General features: G+C 52.9%; 7 protein-coding genes across 7 annotated transcripts; 4 read left to right on the plus strand and 3 right to left on the minus strand.

Annotated features, from left to right (window-relative positions):
- Positions 1-111: 111 nt before the first annotated feature.
- On the plus strand, positions 112-2710 carry LTHEOB_7025 (uncharacterized protein; the record flags this gene model as incomplete). The annotated part of the gene is made up of 4 exons (XM_035516346.1): positions 112-132; positions 264-353; positions 402-470; positions 524-2710. 4 exons carry the CDS (start codon positions 112-114, stop codon positions 2708-2710), a joined length of 2367 nt encoding a protein of 788 aa, XP_035371992.1.
- A 758-nt stretch (positions 2711-3468) lies between these two features.
- On the minus strand, positions 3469-4943 carry LTHEOB_7026 (BSD domain-containing protein; the record flags this gene model as incomplete). The annotated part of the gene is made up of 3 exons (XM_035516347.1): positions 3469-3791; positions 3853-4660; positions 4758-4943. The coding sequence occupies 3 exons, from the start codon at positions 4941-4943 to the stop codon at positions 3469-3471; spliced, it is 1317 nt and encodes a 438-aa protein (XP_035371993.1).
- A 382-nt stretch (positions 4944-5325) lies between these two features.
- LTHEOB_7027 (Pre-rRNA-processing protein tsr2) lies at positions 5326-5957 on the minus strand (the record flags this gene model as incomplete). Its single annotated transcript, XM_035516348.1, has 2 exons — positions 5326-5882; positions 5936-5957. 2 exons carry the CDS (start codon positions 5955-5957, stop codon positions 5326-5328), a joined length of 579 nt encoding a protein of 192 aa, XP_035371994.1.
- A 437-nt stretch (positions 5958-6394) lies between these two features.
- Positions 6395-9367, plus strand: LTHEOB_7028 (Alpha beta hydrolase fold protein; the record flags this gene model as incomplete). Its single annotated transcript, XM_035516349.1, has 1 exon — positions 6395-9367. The coding sequence occupies one exon, from the start codon at positions 6395-6397 to the stop codon at positions 9365-9367; it is 2973 nt and encodes a 990-aa protein (XP_035371995.1).
- A 1181-nt stretch (positions 9368-10548) lies between these two features.
- Positions 10549-11921, plus strand: LTHEOB_7029 (Natterin-like protein; the record flags this gene model as incomplete). Its single annotated transcript, XM_035516350.1, has 2 exons — positions 10549-11595; positions 11673-11921. 2 exons carry the CDS (start codon positions 10549-10551, stop codon positions 11919-11921), a joined length of 1296 nt encoding a protein of 431 aa, XP_035371996.1.
- A 3749-nt stretch (positions 11922-15670) lies between these two features.
- LTHEOB_7030 (Methyltransferase type 11) lies at positions 15671-16461 on the plus strand (the record flags this gene model as incomplete). The annotated part of the gene is made up of 3 exons (XM_035516352.1): positions 15671-15886; positions 15957-16223; positions 16276-16461. The coding sequence occupies 3 exons, from the start codon at positions 15671-15673 to the stop codon at positions 16459-16461; spliced, it is 669 nt and encodes a 222-aa protein (XP_035371997.1).
- A 2017-nt stretch (positions 16462-18478) lies between these two features.
- LTHEOB_7031 (uncharacterized protein) lies at positions 18479-19909 on the minus strand (the record flags this gene model as incomplete). Its single annotated transcript, XM_035516353.1, has 1 exon — positions 18479-19909. The coding sequence occupies one exon, from the start codon at positions 19907-19909 to the stop codon at positions 18479-18481; it is 1431 nt and encodes a 476-aa protein (XP_035371998.1).
- Between the last annotated feature and the right edge of the window lie 2957 nt (positions 19910-22866).

Below are 22866 nucleotides of genomic sequence, written 5' to 3' on the forward strand. Positions count from 1 at the left end.
GACCGGCCCGCCCCCGCTGCCGCGTCTTATTGTTACCCAATTCTCGAACCCTCCGCGCTTTGCCCGTTTGTCGTTGCCTCTGCGCGCGATCCACTACAACCACCGCCCATCATGGATATTCTGCTGTCCAAGGTATGTGTTGCTGCTCCGAGACAGTTCCTGCGCCGCTGAAACCCCGATCGTCCATCGTGGCTTCATATTACCTCACTCCATTATCACGGGCGTCTGCAGTGCTACCATGATCAAGATCTGACATTTGACAGGTTACGCAGCAGGCGATGAACTATGCCATCAGATCTGGCATAGTCATCACCAGCAGCTATGCTATGAAGCAGTGCTCCCGCCTCATCAAGGTTCGTCCCCTAGTCGCCGTTGCGTCCAAACTTGGCTGATCCTTGTAGTCAGTGGATAATAGCACCGAGAAGCAGGAGCTGGCAGATCTGCAGCTACGCTTGGAGAGCAAGATCAGGGTATGAACACCAAATCTCAGCCTCTCTGAGTTGATGCGCTAATATTCTGGCAGATCATCTCGCCGGCTATTGATATGATAGAGCTTATCTCCGCCCGCGGCAACACCTCACTTGAATCTGCTGTCATCCTAACCAAATCCCTCCGTTGGGACATTCAGTCTCTCGGGGTCCGCCTAGCTAAAGCAGCCGGTGAGGAAGAACTTCAGCGCAGAGGGAGTTCCCGTGCCAAGCCGAAAGCCGACAATGAGCTAGAGGTGAAGTTCATCATTTCCGACATCAAAAAGCTGCTCGCCCGCATCGAAGATGCAGTGCCTCTCATCAACCTGGCCATCACTACCTCCGGTGCCAACCTATCCAGTTCGCTGCCTTCTACAGTTTCTCCTTCCAGGTTACTGCAGGCAAGCACTTTCCTAACTGCAGGAGACACCCAGTATTCCATGAACCCCACCGGCGCGCAACAAATTGGCCCGGCTTTCACCCTTTCTATGTACATGCTATTTGCTGGTCACATACGTCCTCAAGACGAAGAAGGAATCAGGGACACGACGTGGAAGGAGGTCATCCACAAGGCACGTGTGAAGCTCATGAGGGTTCCACTCGACAGCATCCAGGACTTCACTCCCTCGAACAGTTCCCACGCCCATAGGAGCATACCGGCCGCCGAAGGTAAAGCCTATGAGTTTGCCTACCAGCTTCTCATCATTGAAGACCTGGACGATGATCGCGTCCACACGTTCGAGGAGGGTGAGCTGCAGCCGGGGCCATTCGAAGACGTCGCCAGAGCAGGCATCCGCGAGATCATCCCCATCCACCAGGTTTCGAAGATTTTCTACGCCGACACCGGAAAGATCCTCAACATCGGAACAGACGGCGAGACCAACAACCCAATATTGCTCCTGAAGCGTGATGTCAACGCAATACCGCCGCGCCGCATGATGGAGCGACAGGCCGCGGAGCATTGGTACGACGACTATGAAGAGGAAGAATCACAGGACGTGAGGGAAGAATCAGCACCTGCCGCACCCACAGAGGACGATCAGTCGGAAGTCGATGCGCAGCTGTTTCGCGAGTCCTCTCGAGCCCCGGAACCAGAGCCGCAACACGGCACTGAGCACTACGACGACGAGACGACGCAACCATGGCGGCTTCCTCTCAACCTCGACCCTGAGTGGGTCGCCTTCGAGGTTTACGTCGAGGAATCCGACTCCGAGGATGAAGACGACACGACCGAACCGACACAACCTCCTTCATCAACCTCCCCACCCGGCGCTACTCCGTCCTCGCGCTCCGCCTCCCTCGACCCCCGCCTGACGACCGGCCTCACGAACCTCAACCTTCGCACGCCCTCGCCGGCCCCTTACCACTCCTCACCACCAGTCCCGGGAACCGCGTTACAAACCCGCCCAACATATTACTCCCCGGCCCCGACCTTCTCCCCACCACCTGCACCCACCTCCCTCCCAGCCATCCGCACCTCCCTCTCTCTCCTCGAAATGCTGGTCCGCCTCACCGCGCTCCAGCAATTCCAACAATCCTCGCACCTCGCCATCCCAGACGAACTCCTCACCTTCTTCCTGTCCGAGTCCGCCTCAACCGTCGGCGCCGGCAGCGACGCAGACCTACGCCGACGCGTACGCCGCGACGCCGTGAGGCGCGTCGGCTTCGACCCGTACGACGAGAGCCCAATCAAGCGGCGAGGCGAGGAGTATCTGGAGCGGGAGATGCACGCTGGCGGGAGCCAGTACGACGGGGAGGAGAGAGAAGGAACTCCGTACGCGCTGCAGGAGGGCGGCGAAGGGGACGACCGGTACTACGACGACAGCGGCGCGGAACAGTACCAACAGCAGCAGCAGCGCTATTACCGCGAGGACTCGTCGCCGACCGTCCGGCACCTCGACGCCAGCAGGCATCCGCAGCCGCACTTGCACCACCCCCACCGCCGCGTCGAGGCAGGCGCGCGGGCGGCGTTCGCAAACAGCACCGGCTCCGGCAGCGGCAGCGGTGGCAACAGCAGCAGCAGTCCCCTCCGCGACCGTCAGTACTACGCCAGCTCTTCCCCGCTGCTGCCGACGCATCGGGACGTGCCCATTCCGAGCCGCGAGACGAGCGCGCAGCCCAGCCCGTTGCTAAGGAAGGCGACGGATCGGGGCGGTAGTGGTGGTGGTAATGGCGGTGGAAGGTTGAGCGTTGGGGAGAGGAGGAGGCAGAATCGGCAAGAGACGCCGCGGGAGGAGAGGTAGAGGAGTTAGGCGAAAAAGAAGAAGGGGGTGAAGAATGTGAGAGGGTATTCCGAGGTTTAGCGGATTGCTGTTGAGGGCGAAGAGGCGCATGAAAGCGGAAGGCATTTTGTGAAAAAGCAGATGGGGTCTTCCGTTTTGCGGGATTAGCCTTTTGATATTTTCTTCTTCTGGCAGTTTTGCCACATACTTTCACGGCCGCGGAACGAAGGGGTGTTGCACGAAAAGATAAGATGGTTATTGCACAGCGAGAAATTATTATAAACTCGGTCAAACACAGCTAGAGATAGATACCCAAGCCTGCCCTCCCAATAGCACACATTTCACGAACAGTCGTCAACGAAATAACAACAAGGATTATACACAACTATCAGCCTGACGTGCCGTCGGGGGAATGAACATCAGCTCAATCGTCCTACGCACCGACCTTTCGGAAAATCATTACTGCAGTAAAGCGTACTTCCTACATTACAAAAACGCATGAAACCATACACCCTCGTACCAACTGCTCGCTTTATTCGACATCCCAGGATCCGTAACGATATCATCAAGATGGACAAATACCATTCAATTTATGCTCAAACCCCACCAAGGAAGCCCATGCGAACAGCACGTATCGCGAACATCCAGTCAGTAAGGGGGTAAAGGGAAACACGCATTGCAAGTAGAGCACAGAACGCATGACCAAAAAGCATAGTTGGAAGAACGGATAGTCAGCAACCAATGAAATCATGTTGACGGTAGGCAATGATTTCATCCAGTCACTCCCAGTCTTCATCGCTGTCGTCGGCGGCCGGGTTCTTCTTCTCCTCCTTGGGGCTGCCGGGCGTCTTGCTGGTGGCGCCGCTGACCAGGTCGTAGCTGGCGTCGCTGTCGGCTTGCGAGCGCTCGTCGCTGTTGCGGAGCTTCGATGCCGTGTCCTTGTCGGGAGTGATGGCCTTCGCGCCGGCGTCGGTGGGCTTGAGGGTGCCTTGCGAGGTGGCGAGCGGGTTAGGGGTAGACGTCTTAGAGGAGGAGCGGTCGGCCTCCTCGTCCTCCGAGTCGTCGTCCCAGCCGACTTCTTCGCCAGCGCCAGAGGCGGACGCTATTGCGGCAATCTGTTAGCAATGCCAAGGTGTTCTAATCTCCGAGGTGGAAATTCTTACCCTTCAGCATCTCCCTCCTCCGCTGCTCCTCGCTCTCGATGACATGCCTCAGGAAATAGTATCGAGTCCAGAAAGGCTTGTACTCGACCTTCTCCGGGACCAGCGCCTCCATCGACGTCCGCAGCTCTGGGTACTTCTCCAGATCCTTGGCAATATCCGCGGTCTTCTTGTCGATATCAAACTGCTTGGTCCAGCCCTCCCACTCAGGGCTCTCCGGGTCCTTCAAGAAGCTATCAAGAGACACATGAATGACGTGCAGCTGGGCATCGAAGCGGGTCGTGTGAATCACGCGCTTGCCCTGCGCATCCTTGCTCTCGAAGAGCACCTTCGTCGAAGACTGCGAATCGTCCTCCGGGCCGGTGATGGTGACGGCCTCGCGCAGGTAGTTGCGGATGTTGGTGCCGAAGCGCAGCAGGGCCTCGTCGGCGGCGTCCTCGGCCTTCTGGATGTCCTTCAGGCGCTCGGCGCCCAGGCCGCGCAGCCGCGACAGCATGCCCTCGGCCTCCTTGACGATGTCGGCCGGCAGCGACTCGGCGCGCTCCTCACCGCCGCTCGCGGCCGCGCTCTTCTCCGGGGCGACGGGCGCATTGACCTCAATCGTATTACCATCCTTGTCGGTGATGATTGTTTTCTTGGTGTTGGCATCGGCCGCGGAGGCAGCGGCGTCGTCGGCGGGGATCTGCGGCAGCGAGCTCGAGATGTTGCGGGTGTGCGAGAGCACCGTGGTGCGGAGATCCGTCAGGCCTTTTCCGGCCTGCTCGAGCGCGGGCGCCGACTGCTGGCGCGCGGTTTCGTAGTAGGACTCGCCCTGTTCGGCGGGTATTGAGCCCCGCGGAGGTTAGCAATTATGGTCGGGTGCCGGCAGCAAGCCGTGGGCGTGTGGAGGAGCGTGCCTGCTTCTTGACCGTGCCCCACAAGCCGCCGATGCGAGCGGCCCAGGGGCTGTTGCTGATGGCCTTGTAGGCCTCCTGGACCTCGGTATTGAAGTCTTTGGACTGCTCCTGCGACGCGCCGCTGGCCTGGGCGGGCTTGTCGCGGCGCTCGTCGTCGGGGAAGGTTTCCTCCTGGATGTGGTCGTAGGCGACATCCATGCTGGGCCGGAGCGGGGCAGCGCGCAGCTACCTGTGGCGGGCGAGGTGGGGTGGCGGATGCGGCGCTCTAGGACGTAGGCTGGATGCGAGAGGTTTGTGGAGGCGTTGCGCAGCGTGCTGGCTCGGCCGTGTCGGTGGTTGGTGCTCGTCCCTGACGCGCGTGTGGAGCTTCTCTGGTGATGTCCGCCTGTGCTGCGGCTCTTCCCGCCGCGACGCCGCATTCAGCAACCGGTGCCGCTGCAATTTCAGAGCCAAGACGTGCTGATGCAAATATGTGCGCAATGCTGCGCGCTATCTATTAGAGCTTCTATATGCCCATCCAAGCGCCGTCTATGCCCTTCGTAGTACTCCGTCAACGCCATATCATGCAAGCAGCTCCTTTTTAGCGCCTCTTCTTGCCGACAACCTTAGTAAATCCATCCTCGTCGACCTCGGGCTCGACCTTTTCCTTGGGCGGTGCCGGCACTAGCTGTGGCGCCTCACCCATGTCCATATCGTCGTCGTCCTCGTAGTCGTCATCATCGTCGTCGCTGCCGCTGGCGTCTTGGGTGCCCTCCTGAACGACCTCGACGTTGGCCAGGTTGGGGCCCTTGCCCCTGCGCTTTCGCCATCTGTGCTCCATGGCGTCGACCGTTTCGAAGACATTGTTGCTAATTTCGTTTTTGATCTTTACGATTGTGGCGGCGACTGCCACCTCGCTGTCGTCCTCGAGGCGCACCTCGAACTCGTCCTCCATGACTTGCAGCAGCACTGTCTCAATATCGAGCTGGTCGGTCTCGGGGTCGTTCTCAAAGATCTCGGTGATAGCTCCGGCGAGCCAGTCGCGCTTGTCGGCACCATCGGGGCCGCCGAACTGGCTCTGGATAGCGACGGTCAGGGCGGGCCAGGCCTGCAGAGCAAACCAGATGCCGTGGCCAAAGCGCTCGGACTTGAATTCGGCTGCGACCAGGTCAGAGGTGCGGCGCAGCCATGAGCAGTCGAGGTCGACTCACGCGTGGGGTTTTCGTTCGACATCGGTGTGGTGGGCGAGGTCTATAGAAGCGTCGTCGGGGTGCGGGCGCACAGCAGGCGGGCGGCGCAAAAAATGATGCGCTGTAGCGGGCTAGGCTTGACCATCAATGTGGGCGCATGACGTAGCTATCCCTGCAACGCTGGACCCTCGTGGGATTTGTGCGCCGGCGCCCATCCAAATTCACGCCTTAACCTCAGCCCAGCCCCTTTCCCACCACCCATATTCCACGCCCCTGTCGCCTGTCTCTCCTCTCGCGCCAATCCATCGTCGCTCTCTCCCTGCGTTCTGTCCCAGCATGCTCCGCGCCTGACCTCCCTGAAACCAACGTGCGACCCTGCCAAATACGGCAATCTGTTGATCCATCGAGAGACCATGGTTTTGAATACGATCACCGTTGGCGCCGCCGTTACGCCAACCGTTATACAAACCTACTTCTCGCATGTGCGCCGCCCATGACTCTCTCCCAACAACTTCTCCGGCTGACAGCGCCCCGCAGTACCTCAACCGCAAGCCGCTCCACGGCAAACCTACCGCCCATCTCGGCTACCACGAGGGCCTTCAACTCGTCCGGGAATTCCTCCATTATGCTGCCGAACACACCGTCGAGGAGGTCCAGGCATTCACCCAGCAATGGGTCCCCGTCCCGGCCTGGGTGAAAACCGACGAAGTCATCATTTCGTCCGATTACCTTTCCAAAGCGGCCGACCTGCTACAATCGCAATTGGGACCGGATGGTATCAAATTGGTTGGCGGCAAGACGTGGTGGCAATGGCGACGCGACAACGCCGAGCTGAAGGCCGAATGGGTTGAGATGCGGAAGGACGCTAGCGAGCGCAAGGAGGCCGGCGACGAGCTGGGCTCGCGAATCATGCTCTACATCCACGGCGGCGCGTATTATTTTGGCAGCGTTGACGAGCATCGTTACCAGATGCAGCGCCACGCACGGAAGCTGAAAGCGCGCATCTTTGCCCCTCGGTATCGCCTTGCGCCCCAGTTTCCCTTCCCCTGCGGCCTGCAAGATGCCATTGCGGCGTATCTACACCTCCTGGAGAAGCACGATCCATCGACTATTATCGTTGCCGGTGATTCCGCCGGAGGCGGTATGACGCTGGCCATGCTGGTCACTTTGCGCGATCAGGGAATACCTCTGCCGGCTGGAGGAGTTCTGCTTTCGCCCTGGGTGGATTTGACCCATTCCTTCCCTAGTTTGTGTGGCGATGGGAAATGGGACTATATTCCGGCACATGGTTTTGTGCACAAGCCTTCAGTGTCCTGGCCGCCTCCAAATGACGACGATATGAAGGTTATCAAGGAGGCCTCCATGGAGCTGAAGGCAAAGTCTGGAAAGCTCAAGGATCTCACCGCAAGTCAATCTGCAGAGCAAAAGCAGGAGCGTGCCCGCGGTTACTCAATTGAAAACCCCCGCGACGGTGCCGAGGCTTCCGCACCATCGACAGCTGATGCTCAATCGATTCCTCCCCCTCCGCCGGTGCTCTCCGTCAACATTGATGGGCAGTTGATCACCATCAAGGACCAGATCCAATTGTACGCTGCAAATGAACTTATCACTCATCCTCTGGTATCGCCTATCCTCCAACCGACACTGGGTGGCCTCCCGCCGCTTCTCATCCAGGTTGGCGGAGGAGAACTGCTTTGCGACGAGCAAATCTACCTCGCACACAAGGCCGCCGCACCCATGGACTACCTCCCCGATCTCTCCAAGATGAGTCCCGAGGAGCAAGAGAGAGCGCTGGAGCAGGCCAAGAAGTATCCACCAACCGATGTGAAGCTCGAGGTTTGGGACGATTTGTGCCACGTCACGCACACGTTGAGCTTCACCCGGCCAGCGAAGCTCATGTACCGCGCCGTGGCACAGTTTAGCGCCTGGGCTCTTGCAAGGGCACAGAACAAGCCAATCGACATTCTCGATGACGACGCCGTTTCTCACATCAGCAGCTCGTCAGAATCAGGTAATGACCCAGAAACGACGAACGGCAGCTCCAAGCAGCAGAAGACCGAAGAGGGCGCTTCTAATGCGGGTCTCAAAGCGGACAATAGTAGTGAAGAGTCGGTAGGGAGAGCCGGAGATGCGATTCCGCCTTTCAAGGACCACATGATCCGCCAACGAATCAACCGCCACGGTGCAATCAGGCCTATGGAGCCCCCGTCAGAGCTGGAGGCACTCCAACTTTCGGCGTCTGAAATTGGCGTCATTAAGGAAGGACCGGTAAGGAAATGGATGGGCATCCAGCAGAAATGGGCAAAGAAGTACGAGAAGGAGAAGCGCGCCGTGCAGAAGAAGAGAATAGAGGAGTTCGCCCAGGGATATGAAGAGTACGAAGGCGAAACGCCCCCGCCGACAGCCCTTGCAGGCCGACGACTGAAGGATAAGGACATGCCGAAGACGAGGGTAGCCAAGGGCTGGGGTCTGGCAATGTGGAGCGGTTGGGGCAGCAAGCACGACCAAATGACAATCAAACGCGAGACGCAGGCAGACGGCGTCAAGGAAGAAGCAGTGGACGGAGAGGGAAAAGGTTCGGCCGAGAGCGAACCAAAGTCACGAGCTCGTTCGCTGAGCACCAGCAGCAAGAAGAAAAGCAAGCGTTCGATCGCCTCCGCCCGTTCTCGTTCTCGCCGACGCACGATCACCGACGAAGGACAGACCGGTTCCTCTGTCCCCCCTTCCCCCACTCTCACCCGAGACGCTCTCGCCGCCCCTGTCGCCGACGCCGACGAATATGGCAGCAGCAGCTTGGCCATTCCCGCCATCACAAAGGCAGGCACGAGCGCTGCCTCTGTCACCGCCACTATCTCCACTCGCGCCCCCGAAGACGCCGCCAGCATCAACACAGCCGCAAACTCCACTTTCTCCTCGCCTCTCCCAAGCCCTGGAGTTGGACAGCCTACTGTGGTGATTTCTGAACATGCCGCTGAAGGCGCTCCCCCGACTATCATCCCTGCGTCGCAAAATTCGAGTACTCGTCCTTTCAGAGATGGCATCGCGTATCCGTTCAAGCTTAACATCGGCAACCACAAGTCCAACCCCAGCACCACTACTCTCATGAGCTTTCAGGAGAGCTTGAGGAAGAGCATGGATAGTAGCAGCATTGCTGACGTCAGCATTGCTGGAACGATGAGCAGGGCAGAGTTCAAAGATAAAGAGGAGAAGGATGAGCAAGAGGAGACGAAGGTGGAGTCGGCGCAGGAAGTCACTGTTGACGCGAAGACCGAAGAGTCCGCAAAGCCGACTGCTGATGACAAGACCGGAGAATCGGAGAAACTGGTGGCGGAAAGTTCGGAGAAGAAGGATACGGAGACAAAGGACGGTACCGAGGTGAAGGAGGCTGCGGAGACAAAGGATACTCCGGAAAGACCGGCGCCGGAGAGATTCATTACGGCGCAAGAGTTTTAAGAATTGTTATTGGTTGCTTTGATGTGTACGATGTGGGGTAACAGCTGGTTTGTTGGTCCTTTCTTGTTTGACTTCTTCAGCGCGATACAAAGATTTCTAAGCTTCTACTCGTATACCCTCTATTTTTGACTGTTTAGAATATGCACGCAGTTTTTGGGTGTTGATCATTCGAGTTTAGTTCGTCGCTCAGCTAGTCATGGTAGTCATTTAATCGTTTGCATTTTGTCGCATAGATTATGCACTGGTTTCACGTCTTATCATCTACAAGAGGTAGCAAGGGTCAGTCATCCCAATGCGGTAAGAACGTTACGTATGTTAGGTGGACTTGATTCATGACAAGACGATATGAAAGGTGCATTCATGTGGCACATAGTCATACGACGCCAAGTCTTATCGAAGCCTCACGGAATGTTCGATTTACCTACTTGGAGTTTTCTAGTCCTAGAATAGGCGCATCTTTCAATGTGAAGCATCTAAAACACGGCCAAGACACCGGCGTCTGAACAAAGTTTTGGACCGTTGCCAGCCAAGCTTTAAGGCTACGCCAAGACACAAGGAACACCAAAAGTCCACCAGCCATGTATGCAGGCAGTTGTTTTGGATATTCGCTTGCGCAGCTGGGCGCGAGTCAAACGTGGTTCGGCAGTTGCGATTGATGGTACGTTGAGATGCCTCCGGTTGACCATGCGTCAGTTTTCAGCAAGTCGATAGTGGCATCTGCAATGCATTTCCACTGGCTGATATTTGCTTGACAGATCTACCATCAGCCCTACACTGATTTGTGCTATTTTTGACACAAGGGACCAATCGGCAGATGCGGAGCCCCACGTTTGGTGCGGCTGAGAGATTCACCCCCCTGCGTTGTCGGCCTTACAGTCTTGTCTCCCTTATGCCTTAACTGAGAAAGGCATGTGGACAAACATCCTCTTCGTATCCATAGATAGGAGGCCAAGGATGACGTTACCGGTGTACCTTTCACTGAGTCGGCCAGACGCCCTCGACCAAGGTGTATTTCTCAGCATACTGGATACTTAAGGAGATGACTGGGCTCACAAGAGCATGCTACAACACCAGCTCCACATTCGTTCACTTCGACAGCCAGGTGCTGGCTGAATAATTGTTCAGTCTTTCTTTCAGACCAATCATTCACTCTCTCCGCCACAGTCTCTCCTTTCAGCATCATGGTCGGAAAGACAGCCTTCTGCGCAGCTGCGCTTCTTGCTATCCAGCCAGTCTTCGCTGCTCCGTTCACCCATGAAGTCACCGAATCCCGCGGATCCCTTCTCCGCCGCGACGACACCGTGGTCGATCCGCCGAAGGACATCACACCAATAATCAACCAGATCGAAAGCCTCACTCCATCCGAGCTGGAAGAGCTCATCGACTCAGTCAAAGATGGCAAGTTCACCAAGCGCGATGCCGTGTACCCACGCCAATCCACCGCCGTCGCCGCCGAGCCCACGACCGACGGGCCCTTCCTCTCCTACCTCGACGGCTGGGCCAAGCCGGGCACCAACGAGAACTGCACCGACTTCACGCTCAACGGGCCCTTCACCAGCATCCACGCGGCCATGGGCAGCAGCAACGTGCGCGGCATCAAGGTCGTCAGCGCGTCCGGCAACGCGACCGAGATCACCGCCGGCACCGAGACCATCGTCGACCCGGGATTGTTCACGTTCGAGAGCAACGAGCGCGTTGCGAAGTTCAGCATCGCGAAGCTGCCTGGCACCGCCGATACCGTGTCGGGGTTCTCGTTCGAGACGGATGCTGGGAGGAAGTATGAGGCGCTGACGTCGCTGATTACGGAGAATAAGGTCACGCCCGAGTGGACGGATATCCCGGTCGGTGCGGGGATTATTGCGAGGATTCGCGGGACGAACTGTGAGGGGTTGGGTGTGTTTGGGAGTTTTGGTGTCGATTTGCTGGATAATCTGGACAGCATTTCGATTACGAATATTGACTATGAGGGGTTTACGAATAGCATTATGCCGTCCGGCGCTGGGACGCAGGTTACGGTCGGATCGCAGGTCGTCGATAACCGCAACAGCTCGGTGCAGCAGACTATTTCGCTGCAGACGACTGACACTATTACCCGCCAGCGCACTGTCACCACGCAGTCGCACTGGCAGGTTGGTGGCAGCGTGGGAATGGAGGGAAAGGTTGGCATTCCGCTGATCAGCGAGGGTTCAGTCAAGACGGAGTTTAATTGGCAGGTACAGCAGTTGACTGTAAGTTCTCCTCTACTTCTCCATTTGATCGAAGTTTCAAAAAGGATGATTGGCTGATTGTCGTTTGATAACAACAGTCGGATGCCGAAATGGAGAACTCCGTAACCACCCGGTCGGGCACCTTCCCGCTCGCTTGTCCTGCTGGCAAGTTCTGCACTGCAAAGGCTTTCTTCACGCAGTTCAAGCTCGATGTCAATATGAATGCTACGTTCACTGCTACGACGAAGAGTGGGGCCACTTATGATTGGGTCCAGAGTGGCGAATACAAGGGCGCGGACAGCTTGGCCATGCAGTTCAATGTTACGGAGGTGAACAGTGTGAGCTAAAGGGAAAGGAAAATTGCTTCAACCCCAGCAAAACAGTTTGGTTGTGAGGGAGCGTTCCACTGAGAGGGATATGCAGAGAAGATACTGGATTCACGAGAATTTGCTGCGTTTGATGAATGATACTTAAAGGAGAGGTTGAAAAACCGAAAATCTTCCTCTCTTGCATCATATACCTGGAACGAACAATAATGGATGAGGATCGCTAAGTGGGGTGCGCATAGCAGCTTGGCCATGTTCAGACGATCATGATCCGGTTCGGACTCTCTCTTGAAGCCATTATTGAACGCTTCATATGAGAGTACAATTGCCGGTCTGCCAGAAGCAAACGCAGCCTCACGATCAGATCGAACGATAACATGCACATCAAGAACCTGTCTCGGTTGTAATCCCAAGGAAGATTCTCGTCAAGCGTCGCAGACGAGATGACACTGTAAGCCTTTCGGAGGAATAGAGACAAGTGTGCAAGCCTCGGTTCATCCGCTATACCCAGGACTTCCCTCAGCAACTCAGCTTCATTACGTGAAATGGGCTTATCAAACCGAAAAATGGGATTAAAATGGTCATCCTGCTGGAGATCCCGAAATGCGTCGGAGAAAGACTCCTGCTCTTGTAGATACGACCTCAGCTGCGAGACGTTTGTGGACCACGTGCTAATTTGCTCCTCGACGCTTTCATGACTAGCCGAAAGCTCGTCTGGGAACAGCTGGTGCCGTTCAACGGATAACCTGAGCGTATCTGAAGGGCGGCGGAAATCCAGAGGAATCAGAGAGCGCCAAGCCAAATCTTGAGGATCAATAGCATTGATCATTATTGTTCGCATTAGATCCATCGCTTGAATATGACTGCTGTTGAAGTTGATTTGGTCTGACTTTGGATATTCTTCTCTCAGCGATTCTTCCGCCTCCCACAGACTAAACAGTTCTGGAAAAATGGCTGCGCTATGGGCCGATTCCTTTCCAGCTAGATCCTCAGATACGATCTTTGAGGATAAGTGTAGACCGAGGACTGCATTGAGCCACCTCTGAAGATTTCCCTTTTCATTCGAGTGAATCGTCCAATATGGTATTTCCCACATGCTATCCAGTAGACATCCGACAGTTATAGAGATAAATCCATGGAAAGAGAAGTCTCTGGCTCTGTGTTTTCTCAGAACGACTGGTTTATAGTAATTTAGGATAATCCATATTTCGAAATCATGTGTGTCGCTGAAGAGGTTGGAATCATGATTCATCCGCCAATTCGTGATCCTCATGCCACTGGCCACACCGTGAGTCATGAGTTCGCCGCGGGAAATTCTAAAAAGAGGAATTGCGTCAAGGACTAGAGCGCCGAAGGTGTTAACAAGTGGAGTGGACATCAATAAGTCTGGCTTATTCACGATGAAAGCGTCAATGGGGCAGCTTCGGAATCTTTGACCAGAATTCCCCGTCCAGAAGAGTCGTGGGAGGGCTACGTAGTGAGAGCCGATGAGGAGTTTCGGCATCATGATGGCACTCTCTTGAGTTTTGATGTTGGTCCAATCCGGTACCCACGAGGGTAGACCAGGAATGATTTTTTTCTGACCATAAGCAAGGTTAAGAAAGCGGTAGTCCCTGTCCTGAATCCAGTAAGCTGCCAAGCCAGTGTAGAGCTGCTGGGCAGAGAGGGAGTAATCTGTGAGAAGCAGTTCTTTGTCCCTAGTGTTGGCTAGACCAATGATTCCAAACAGTCTATCGCGCGGATCATTGCATAGAGCGCCTTTAGTATCCAGAAGTAATTCAAAGACAGACGGAGCCTCCCGACGTCGCTGTACCGGTGCTGAGAAGTGCTTTATCCATTGGGGAGCTGCTCCGCACGACTGGAACGCGGAGCACAGATCGGTCCAATGCATTATCAATACTCCGTAGATGACGCTTGCTCTGGTTGCAAGCCCCACCTCCTGAATGATCCAAAGGCGTTTGAAGTAAGGCCTTTTTGCGAGCTCCACCAGAAATGCTGCATCATTCTGTGTGTCAGAAGGCGAGGCGCAAGTGTTGACCGCAGTGAGTGCTTCTCCAGGGCCGCTGCTCGGCTCTCCGAGGTAAATGAGAACTCGCGACGCTATGGAGTATATCTTGTCCATGTGAGTGACTTGTGCAGAGCGCTCGCGAGAGTTGTTCTGGTCAATGCAGATTGCGTCGATCCAAAGCAATCTGTCGGAACGTTTCCGCAGCCTTCGTAGGGCGGACTCGCAGTTTTTGGTAACGAGCAATACGTCGAAATGTTTCCCGATATAAATTGGCATGCAATTCCGTTTGTCACCATCAAGATCTGCCCATGTATATGACAAGGCTTCGTAAAGAGGAACATCGGGATCTTCCAGCTGAGCTACTTCTATCGAGCAGTGAATTGGATCATTGGAAGAGACAGAACCGTGCAGGCGAAGAAGTCGGAAATTGTCAGAGCCGGATAGGCTCTCATGTATCCTATCGGAGCGATGCACCGAGATTGAATCCGGTGTGTCCGTGTGGGTTTTGTTGAGTGTTCTCTCGGCGACTTCATCTGGAATTTCGCTGGTTGTAATATTGGAGAAGGCCATGGAGAGCTCAGGCGCCTGAACCATTCTGTCCGTCTGCTGTGATGCATCTCTTTCTTCTTGGAAGCTGGCCTGATCGTCAGGTGGATCGGTTGCGTCAATGTCCCATGTATCGATGTTCTCGGTGATGAAGGCGGTAACATCATTCCCATCTTCATCAATAAAGGTCTCTGAGTACTCAACGCATGGTGGCCATGAGCACCTCAGTTGTGAACGTTTCAGAGTTGGCGGAGGCGCCGGCGGGGGAGGCGTTTCCGCCGCACCGTTCGCAATGGAAGATGCCGAAGAGTTGCAACGTATGCAAATTGGATATCCATCTCTCCAATCGAGATCAGGGATGCTGCAGTCTCTGTTGTGCCAGGACATACTGGAAGTTTGATTGCAGAGTTGGCGAGGCTGAAGGTTGTTGCTTCCAGCTCGAAGCCCCGCGCTTTGCTGCACTGCTGCATACGCAACCCCACCTGACCTTACCCCTACCCAACAATCAAGCTTGTGTATTTTATTGGAGCAGTAAGTATTTCAATGGGCGCCCTGATGCTCACACCTGCCGTATAATATTCAAAAACTTCCAGTTGTTGCCTGCTCACAAACCGAACTAAACGAAGCTCTCTATGGAATTACTTTCTAATGATTTTAAAGTAAAAGTGCTTATTTCCTTTGACAAGCGGCCGACCATTGGAATTTGTGAAGAATGATATGACGTTCCAGTCTGGCTACTTTCGTAAATTTTCGATTCATTGAACACCACAGCGCTCATCATTGCCCTGGACTAAACCCCAGACCTGCCTTTCTAGATAATTTGTACTACACATACACACACACGAAAATCAGCGACCCACTCTCGGCCACTGTGTGTAGACCTGACTATAGATGAAAATAAGTCACGTGACTCTAAGTAGGAATTCTATCAGCAAGGTCCAGCCGCTTTACCGCGGTGACTCATATGGTTCGGCGCTCCTGATTCCGGGGCTGATGGACTATTTGAGCGATGAGGCAGCTTAAGTGCAACTGTGAAACGTTCGGCTAGACTTTTCGCCAGGTGCAGGTCGCATTTGCCGCGACCGTCGCGGCGTTGTGTACCGTGCCCGGACTCTCCATCTTCCGGTAAAAGGTTAATCCGTGTCTTCCTGGACGAGCTAAGCCGAATCGGCCCGTCCCGCCATTTCCTTCCCGAAACACTTTTTTTCCATCAAACATGACTTCTGGGCAGCTGAAGGGCTCCAAAGAAGCGGAGGCGCTCGCGACGCCCGGCTATTGGGATGATCGCTATTTGCAATCCGACGGCGAGAACCCGACGCACGAATGGTTCAGGTCGTTCGAGGCGCTCGAGCCCTTCTTCACGAGACACCTCTTCGAGCCGCGTAGCGCAGACCAGAAACCGCGGATCCTGCATCTGGGGTCGGGCGACAGTGTATGCTTATTATATGCTTTGACCGCGCTGATGTTGATGAGGAAAACTAAGTCGCGTCTTTTTTTTGCAGACCATTCCCTCTGACCTCGCCGTCCGGGGATACAAAAATCAGCTTTGCGTCGATTTTTCTACCGTCGTCGTGAATCTCATGTCTGCCAGGCACGAGCAGGAGAAGGGGATCGAGTGGAAGTGGGCCGATGTGCGGAATATGACGGAAATATCCGATGGCTCCATCGACGTGGCATTTGACAAGGGCACGTTGGACGCCATGATCTCCGGAAGCCCGTGGGACCCGCCGGATATTGTGAAACAGAATACAGGGCAGTATATTAACGAGGTTCGACGCTCTTTCAAAATTTGTGTGGCATGGCTTGGCTGATGTCTTAAAGGTCTTCCGCGTGCTCCGCGACGACGGCGTTTTTCTCTACATCACCTACAGGCAACCCCATTTCATGAGACCCGTGCTGAATCGGGATGACATCTGGGATCTCCACATGGAGACGCTTTCCGAGGGCGAAAGCTCGTTCGATTATTACGCCTTTGTTTTGACAAAGAAGAAGAAGCAGGACGAATAATAGTTATGCGGCTTGCGATCAATCAGAATAAGATAGAACTAAAGACACGTCTGTTACATTGTTTTTACAGTTTCGACTGCTGATGCTCAAGTCTCCGTCCCCATCTTCTTGAAAATCATTCAAAGGGACATACCGATAAGCCTCTAGCCATCCTCGACGAACTTCAAAAAAAAAAAACAAGCGGGGAAAAGAGGAGGGAATGGTAATCTGGGAAAGTGCCGTCAAAGTATTGAAAAGGTATGGCTACATGGATTCCGACCTTTTGATGCCACTGGATGCTCTCAACAGCCTCACTACTTGTGAAATGGTTCTGCATTCGCAATTTTTTTTTTAAACAAACCTCAAATTGATCTGCTGCTTCATAAAGGAAATGACCAGCTTTTCCCACCCCATAGATAGAACAAACTTCAGTCTTTGATGCCCAAGTCTGAACAAATCAAACACTGCTGCCTGCACGGTTAGACGCTGGAACGTCTCCTTCATGATTCACTCGAGCCGCGCGTAGACGTCTAGGTTGCGATGGCGCTAGTTTCAGACGGTGCAGGGCTCGATAGTGTGTGAGATGGAGATGATGAGGCCGCGAACGATGGGAATGGTGGCGAGGCCGAAGACGGGGAAGTTGATGTAAGCCGTGCTAACGATTTTCTAGCGGAGGTGAAAAAATAAGCTTCGTGTGCAGGACCATGACCTGACAAGCAGAAAGGAGGCGCTTACCTGTTTTTTTGCGTATGTTGTTCTCTATGTGGATATGGGGTCTGATGAGAAACAATTCTTGCCGCGGATCCGAAGGGCCAGCGGCAACATCAATGAACCTCTATTGAATTATTGCTAGAGAGATGTTAAACTATTTGCCAACGTCGAGTCGTTATTGGTCATCAGCTAGTGATCCTATTATGCCTTGGCCAAGAATAGACAATGAGTCCAGTGCTACAGGTCCCAATGCGTTAATTGGAGCCTAGATTGGATCCTGCGGTCCCCCAAAATGCAGAAAAGAATCACGCCTAATCTTCACTGCATTCAATTTTGAGACATGGTTATATGACGGCGTCGTAAGCGCCCATAGAGGACGATAGGAGAGTGTAGCGTATGTCAGCCAGTAGGCCAGGTTTACATTCTTAGTGCTGCAATTTCAGGCCCGTCGGAGAAGCAACTTCATCGTTCCAGTAGGTGGTAGGTATTTCATTAAGACTGGTAGTCCTAGCAGAGCCATTGACCGCAAGCCCGTGGGCAGGATACCATAAGTCATTAATTCATGTGAGAAGAATATTGTGTTGTGACGATATAAACGTGACATAGACATCTGCATCAGTTGTTTTCGAGCTCCTTTTCAAGAACGCCGATTGTTCAGAACAACATGTGTCCGAACACAGAATCTGGTATCTCGATCAGTAGGCGTAGTACTCTTCGATTCCACCAGTAACACTTTTCAACATGACCGTGTCACCATAGACTTAGATAGAATCGTACAGTATCCCATTTTTGTTACTTGTACGGCCAATCTTGCATTCAGTACGGATCTCTTCAGATTTGCAAATACAGGCGTGACATATTTGGAGCAGTAAAAGGACTCATTGAAATGACATTGGTTAATTGCACGTTTTTCATGGTAAATCGCCTGATTTGGTTTACTAAACCACCAGCTCATCGGCCATTTCACCTTGTTCACATTTGCATATTAGTAGCAGGCTACCTTCCGTATCAGAGCGCAAAATGGAATGACACGATTTATATAGGTCCTTTTTTGTGGTTATTAGATAGAAAGCAAAAACGAGCAGTAGGTGAGAGGTTGATGATGAAAAATCCAGTCTAAGCGTTACGAGCAGAGAGTCGTAGAGCGTAATACAAAAACAATACGAAAACTCAAAAAATCGATGAGTAGCGTAAGGAACCAAGAATGCAAACATTATACTATAACTTGAGGAGAAATAAGGAAGAGACCAGTGAGCGGATGAGGTAAAGCAGAGAGATGAATATAGTAGAAAACTGGATACTCTCGTGATTGAAGTCCCCAAACATCTCACTTAGCAACCATATACTCCTTACTCATGTGGTAAATCCTGTCAAGAAGCTCAACTTCTTGTGGGAAATCTCTGAGGACTCCAAGCTTCGAGATGTCAAAAACAAATTTGACGATGAGTGATGGATGCGCTTGGAACCAGGTCCAGAGATGTTGTAGCTTCAGGCAATCTTTTTGGTCCACTTGTTGGTCTTGATTGAGCACAATATTCTTGGGAGCTTGCTTTGTCATAAGCCATTCAAGATCGGTGAGGTCATTGGAATGTCCCGTAAGCGCAAGGACCCAGGATGAAACCGGAGGGAACAACTCATCAAGTGAAATGATGGTACTTATCAAGACCTTACATCGTTCCCTGTCCGATTGAGGCTTGAAGCTCTTAGCTCGCGCTTCGAGACCGAGCGAGGGATCCTTCATGAGACGTTCCATTACCACAAGTGCTGCATTTGGTTTGTCTGAGGCCCCATGGCGAGATTGCAATAAAGACTCCCAGTTTCTCGTGACTTTCAAGTCCACGAGCTTTTGGCCAAGCTTGACTTTGGAGTCAAAGTTGACGCAACCCAACTTCAAGAATTTCCGAAGAAGCTCGACGGAAGACATGGCGAATTCGTCTGCGCGTATTCCATTCTCCTCCATATTGGAGAAGAGAAAGGAACCCAACTCGTACTTGTTGGCGAAAGGTTCGTTCCGGTCTTTCTCTCTTGCGATGCGTGTGTCGTAGATCTGGCTCAACTGTTCCAAGTATAGCTCTCCAATCGAAACAAGCCCGCTTAGGCCATCGAGCATGGTCCTCTCTGCATAGGATGGAGCCCCTGTTGGCTGCTTGTATGATATGTTGTGCTCCACCTCTGACCACGCGCTTTGCAGAACCGACATGACTTGGATCTCGATTTGATCAGTCAACTGGAATTCCCTGCGCGAATTCTCAGGCTTCAATCGCACGCGGTAGTGCGTAGCTTGGTATCCCCTGAACCGGTTTTCGTATTTGTCTTCTGCATGCTCCCTGTTCAACGCGCTCGCCATCCCCTCTTTCTCCTCTTTCTGTTCCTTCCGATCACTTTTCGGATGGTTAATCTTCTCTTCAATCTTGAATTGTTTCTCGAGGAAGCTGTTGACACGTTCCTTGTGATGCGGAAAGAAGAGGGCTATGCGGACTCCTGAAATGTCCACAACTTTGTTCCTGATGTCATCGCTTGACGCGTATCGGTCCTTTGGGTATCGATCGCAAAGCTTCTTGCGCAAACTCTTCACAGCCTTTGCACGATACGTGACAGTCGCATCATACGTAGAGCTGCTGAGAAAGTTCTCGCAAGTCTCGCTCACGAATTTCGCGATCTTCTTGTGGTAGTGGATGTCTTTCGTCTCGTAATCCGCGAGGAATTTCTTGATGATTTCAGGCTCCCCAGAATCATTGATCTCATCCCTAGAGCCCATGGGGACAAAGGAAGGGGTGATATGATCAATGACGGGGCGAAAGGAGCAAATGAAGGCTGTCCCAATGAAAGATAGAGATGCAAGTCATCAAAAGACTGCGGGTCCTGCTGCATGCCCTTCGCAACAGACGAACCTTTTAAGTCTTTCAGATTGGGGTCACGCACAAGAATGAGGCTATGATGGTAAGACTATCTCACTATGCATAGCTAACTCGCCTTGCGCACGAGGCTGACTGAAATCTGCCTCGCGGGACTGACGGTGCCCAGGCAACCGAGCGATATTCTTCGAGGTCACACATTTGCCTTTCCTTTGCCTAGTTCGAAGCATTTAAGGCTCTTTCTTTTAATTGATACTCGTCACAATCATAATGTTCTACTTGTTTATATACACGAGTGGTGCATGCCGGTTGTGATTAAGTGGTGGAAGCTTGTGCAACAAACTTTTCTTACCAATGATCTTACTACTCCTGGTTTGGCTCGATTATGCATGAGCTTTTCAGCTCTTCGTATTAATACAGATCGAGCAGCACGCAGCTTTTAATTTCTCTGGCTCCTTTAAAGTCGGGTTGTTTAGTTCCACGAGTGCCTATAGAAAAGGAAGGCTGAGTCACGTTACTGGTGTTCTAGACCGTGGCACATGAGCGGCTCGGCTGCATGATTTTGATAGGTGCTCACTCAGCCACATGTGCGCAGCTTTCTAGGCAGCCGAACACGACTGCATCGTTGTAACCTCACACGTTCACCGGCCAACTCACAACACAGCCTCCAAGGCTACAGGGCGCACATCAAGGCAGACAGGTCTCAGGGCTATTTCTCCATGTTCAGCCTGTCTGAGCCATCAACAGCAAGGTTCAGTGCACCAACTATGGGTACCTATCACGACTTCATCTCAGCGCAAAGCAAGCGCAATCCAAGCATCCACAATCTCCTAGCATTCATGGAAGATGATGGAAGAGAGACATCATCTTGTCGGCTCGCCTCTTTGGACTTTTCTTCCGACCGTTCGAGTCCCACGACCCAAGATATAGATGAGAAAAGCCTCCAGGGTCTACTGCGTGTTTCCACGAGTAGTGGAAGGTCAAAATTGCTTGGGCGGATCATCATTGTCGAAGATCTGACAAGGAATATTGTCGAGATTTTGGGGTCGAGTCTACACATGGATCCCCTGTTCTTCGCGTCACATCTACATTCTCCATGGCCTGACATATCTTTTCAAACTCCGGAAATGGCGCTCTTGCCGTCTCGACTGAAACCCGAGACCTACCTTACTATGCATTATCATCGGACCATTAAATTCAAGGACCCCGAAATTCCATTGAGAAAGTTATTGCGTACTTGCAATATACACAGAAAGGTCATGGTCCTTCCGAAAACAAAGAACATCCGCATTGGCCTCGCTCAACACTCATGTTCCATCTTCAAGACTGTATTGCCCGACAATACTTGGATCTGTACGCGCGATTCGCATTAAGTAGGAAGCTGTACTAACGAACAGTACAGGTATTGCCCTTGTCGACCCGCCTATTGGCAGCTCCTACTACTCTGTGAAGCAGCAGGAGGCGGAAATCACTCATAACAATATCTTGTCCGACTTGTTCTTGGGGGGCTATGAGGACTTCATGGATCCGCCTTCAATGACCGACAAGTCTTGTTTCTCGTCCGGCCCATCCAGAACTGGCATGTTCGATGATTTACCTTATTTCTGGAAAAGAAATCTACCAGAGATCTTTGATCGCAGCTCACCAACATTGATCCAACTGGCCTATTACCCACTTCGAATCGTTGCATCCGAATGGGTGATATACCTGGCGGTGATGCATCATAGCATCAAGCAGTATGAGTATGCTGTAGAAGACCTCCCAGCCCTATTCAAAGAACTTGATAGACTCAATTCCGACCTGAGATCTTTGCAAAGCTGGCGGCGTAGAAGCATGTCGTCTCAACAAAAGATGCGCTCAATTTCCCACTTCATTCGATGCTGCAACAACCCGAAGCATCATTCTGGCCCTTTGGAGCTACTAGCTAAGGATTACGATCACCTTGCCGCAAATGTAGATGACTTCGGGCAAAGATTTGAGAGGATGCTTCCTGTTGTTACTTCGATGGTCCAAATCGTAGATAGCCGACGATCCTTCGCCGAAACAGCTAACGTGAGTCGTTTGACTTACTTAGCCTTAGTCTTCGTACCCCTCACTTTTACCACCGGGCTCTTCAGCATGAACAGTGAGACGGCTCCAGGAAGCCCAGGGTTCTGGATATTCTTTGCTGTTGCGATTCCGGTCACAGCGGCCGTTTTTCTGGCCGCGCGCCCACCTGTCAAGGAAACACGTCGGATATTGGATTACCTGTCACGACTTCAGGAGCGAGCCCTGCCCCGGTATAGGGGGCAATCCCTCAACGAATCTCACACTTTAGAGCTTGGAGAAAGCAGTCAATTCCCGAGTCCATCACCAGTTGTGAATACACTTGCGTTCCCCAGCGAGGGAAATATACGGATAGGAGGTGAGAGGTAGAACCTCGAGGAATTTGCACTAGAAAAAAGGAAGATCTCATCGCCTACTCGACCATCACTGCCTAACTTACATCCGTTTCCAAGAAGACATAAGCAGCAGTGGTATGTAGCCTGTGCACCACGACATCTCTGGAACATCATCGACCGGAAACTCCATATCATTCCTATTGATCATTTCGTTGCTCCACCAAACTTAATGCAAGCCCAGAAATTCTCGGTCATCATCATAAAGAGAGATCAGACTTCCATCGATTGCATTGGTGGAGAAATCTGAGAATGTATAATAGCAATTAGCAAACTTCACAATTCGTAGACTACCTCGTGCGTTGACCAGACAAAGAAATCATGCCTTATGTGAAGCTGGACAAGCTCTTACCTGTAGATACTGGCAAAATACAATCACTCAAGAGCCCCGGTGGTACTCCATTTTGGTCATCGATGCTGGG

This window comes from Lasiodiplodia theobromae, assembly GCF_012971845.1.
Source record: "Lasiodiplodia theobromae strain AM2As chromosome Unknown scaffold_20, whole genome shotgun sequence".
Classification (NCBI taxonomy): Eukaryota; Fungi; Ascomycota; class Dothideomycetes; order Botryosphaeriales; family Botryosphaeriaceae; genus Lasiodiplodia; species Lasiodiplodia theobromae.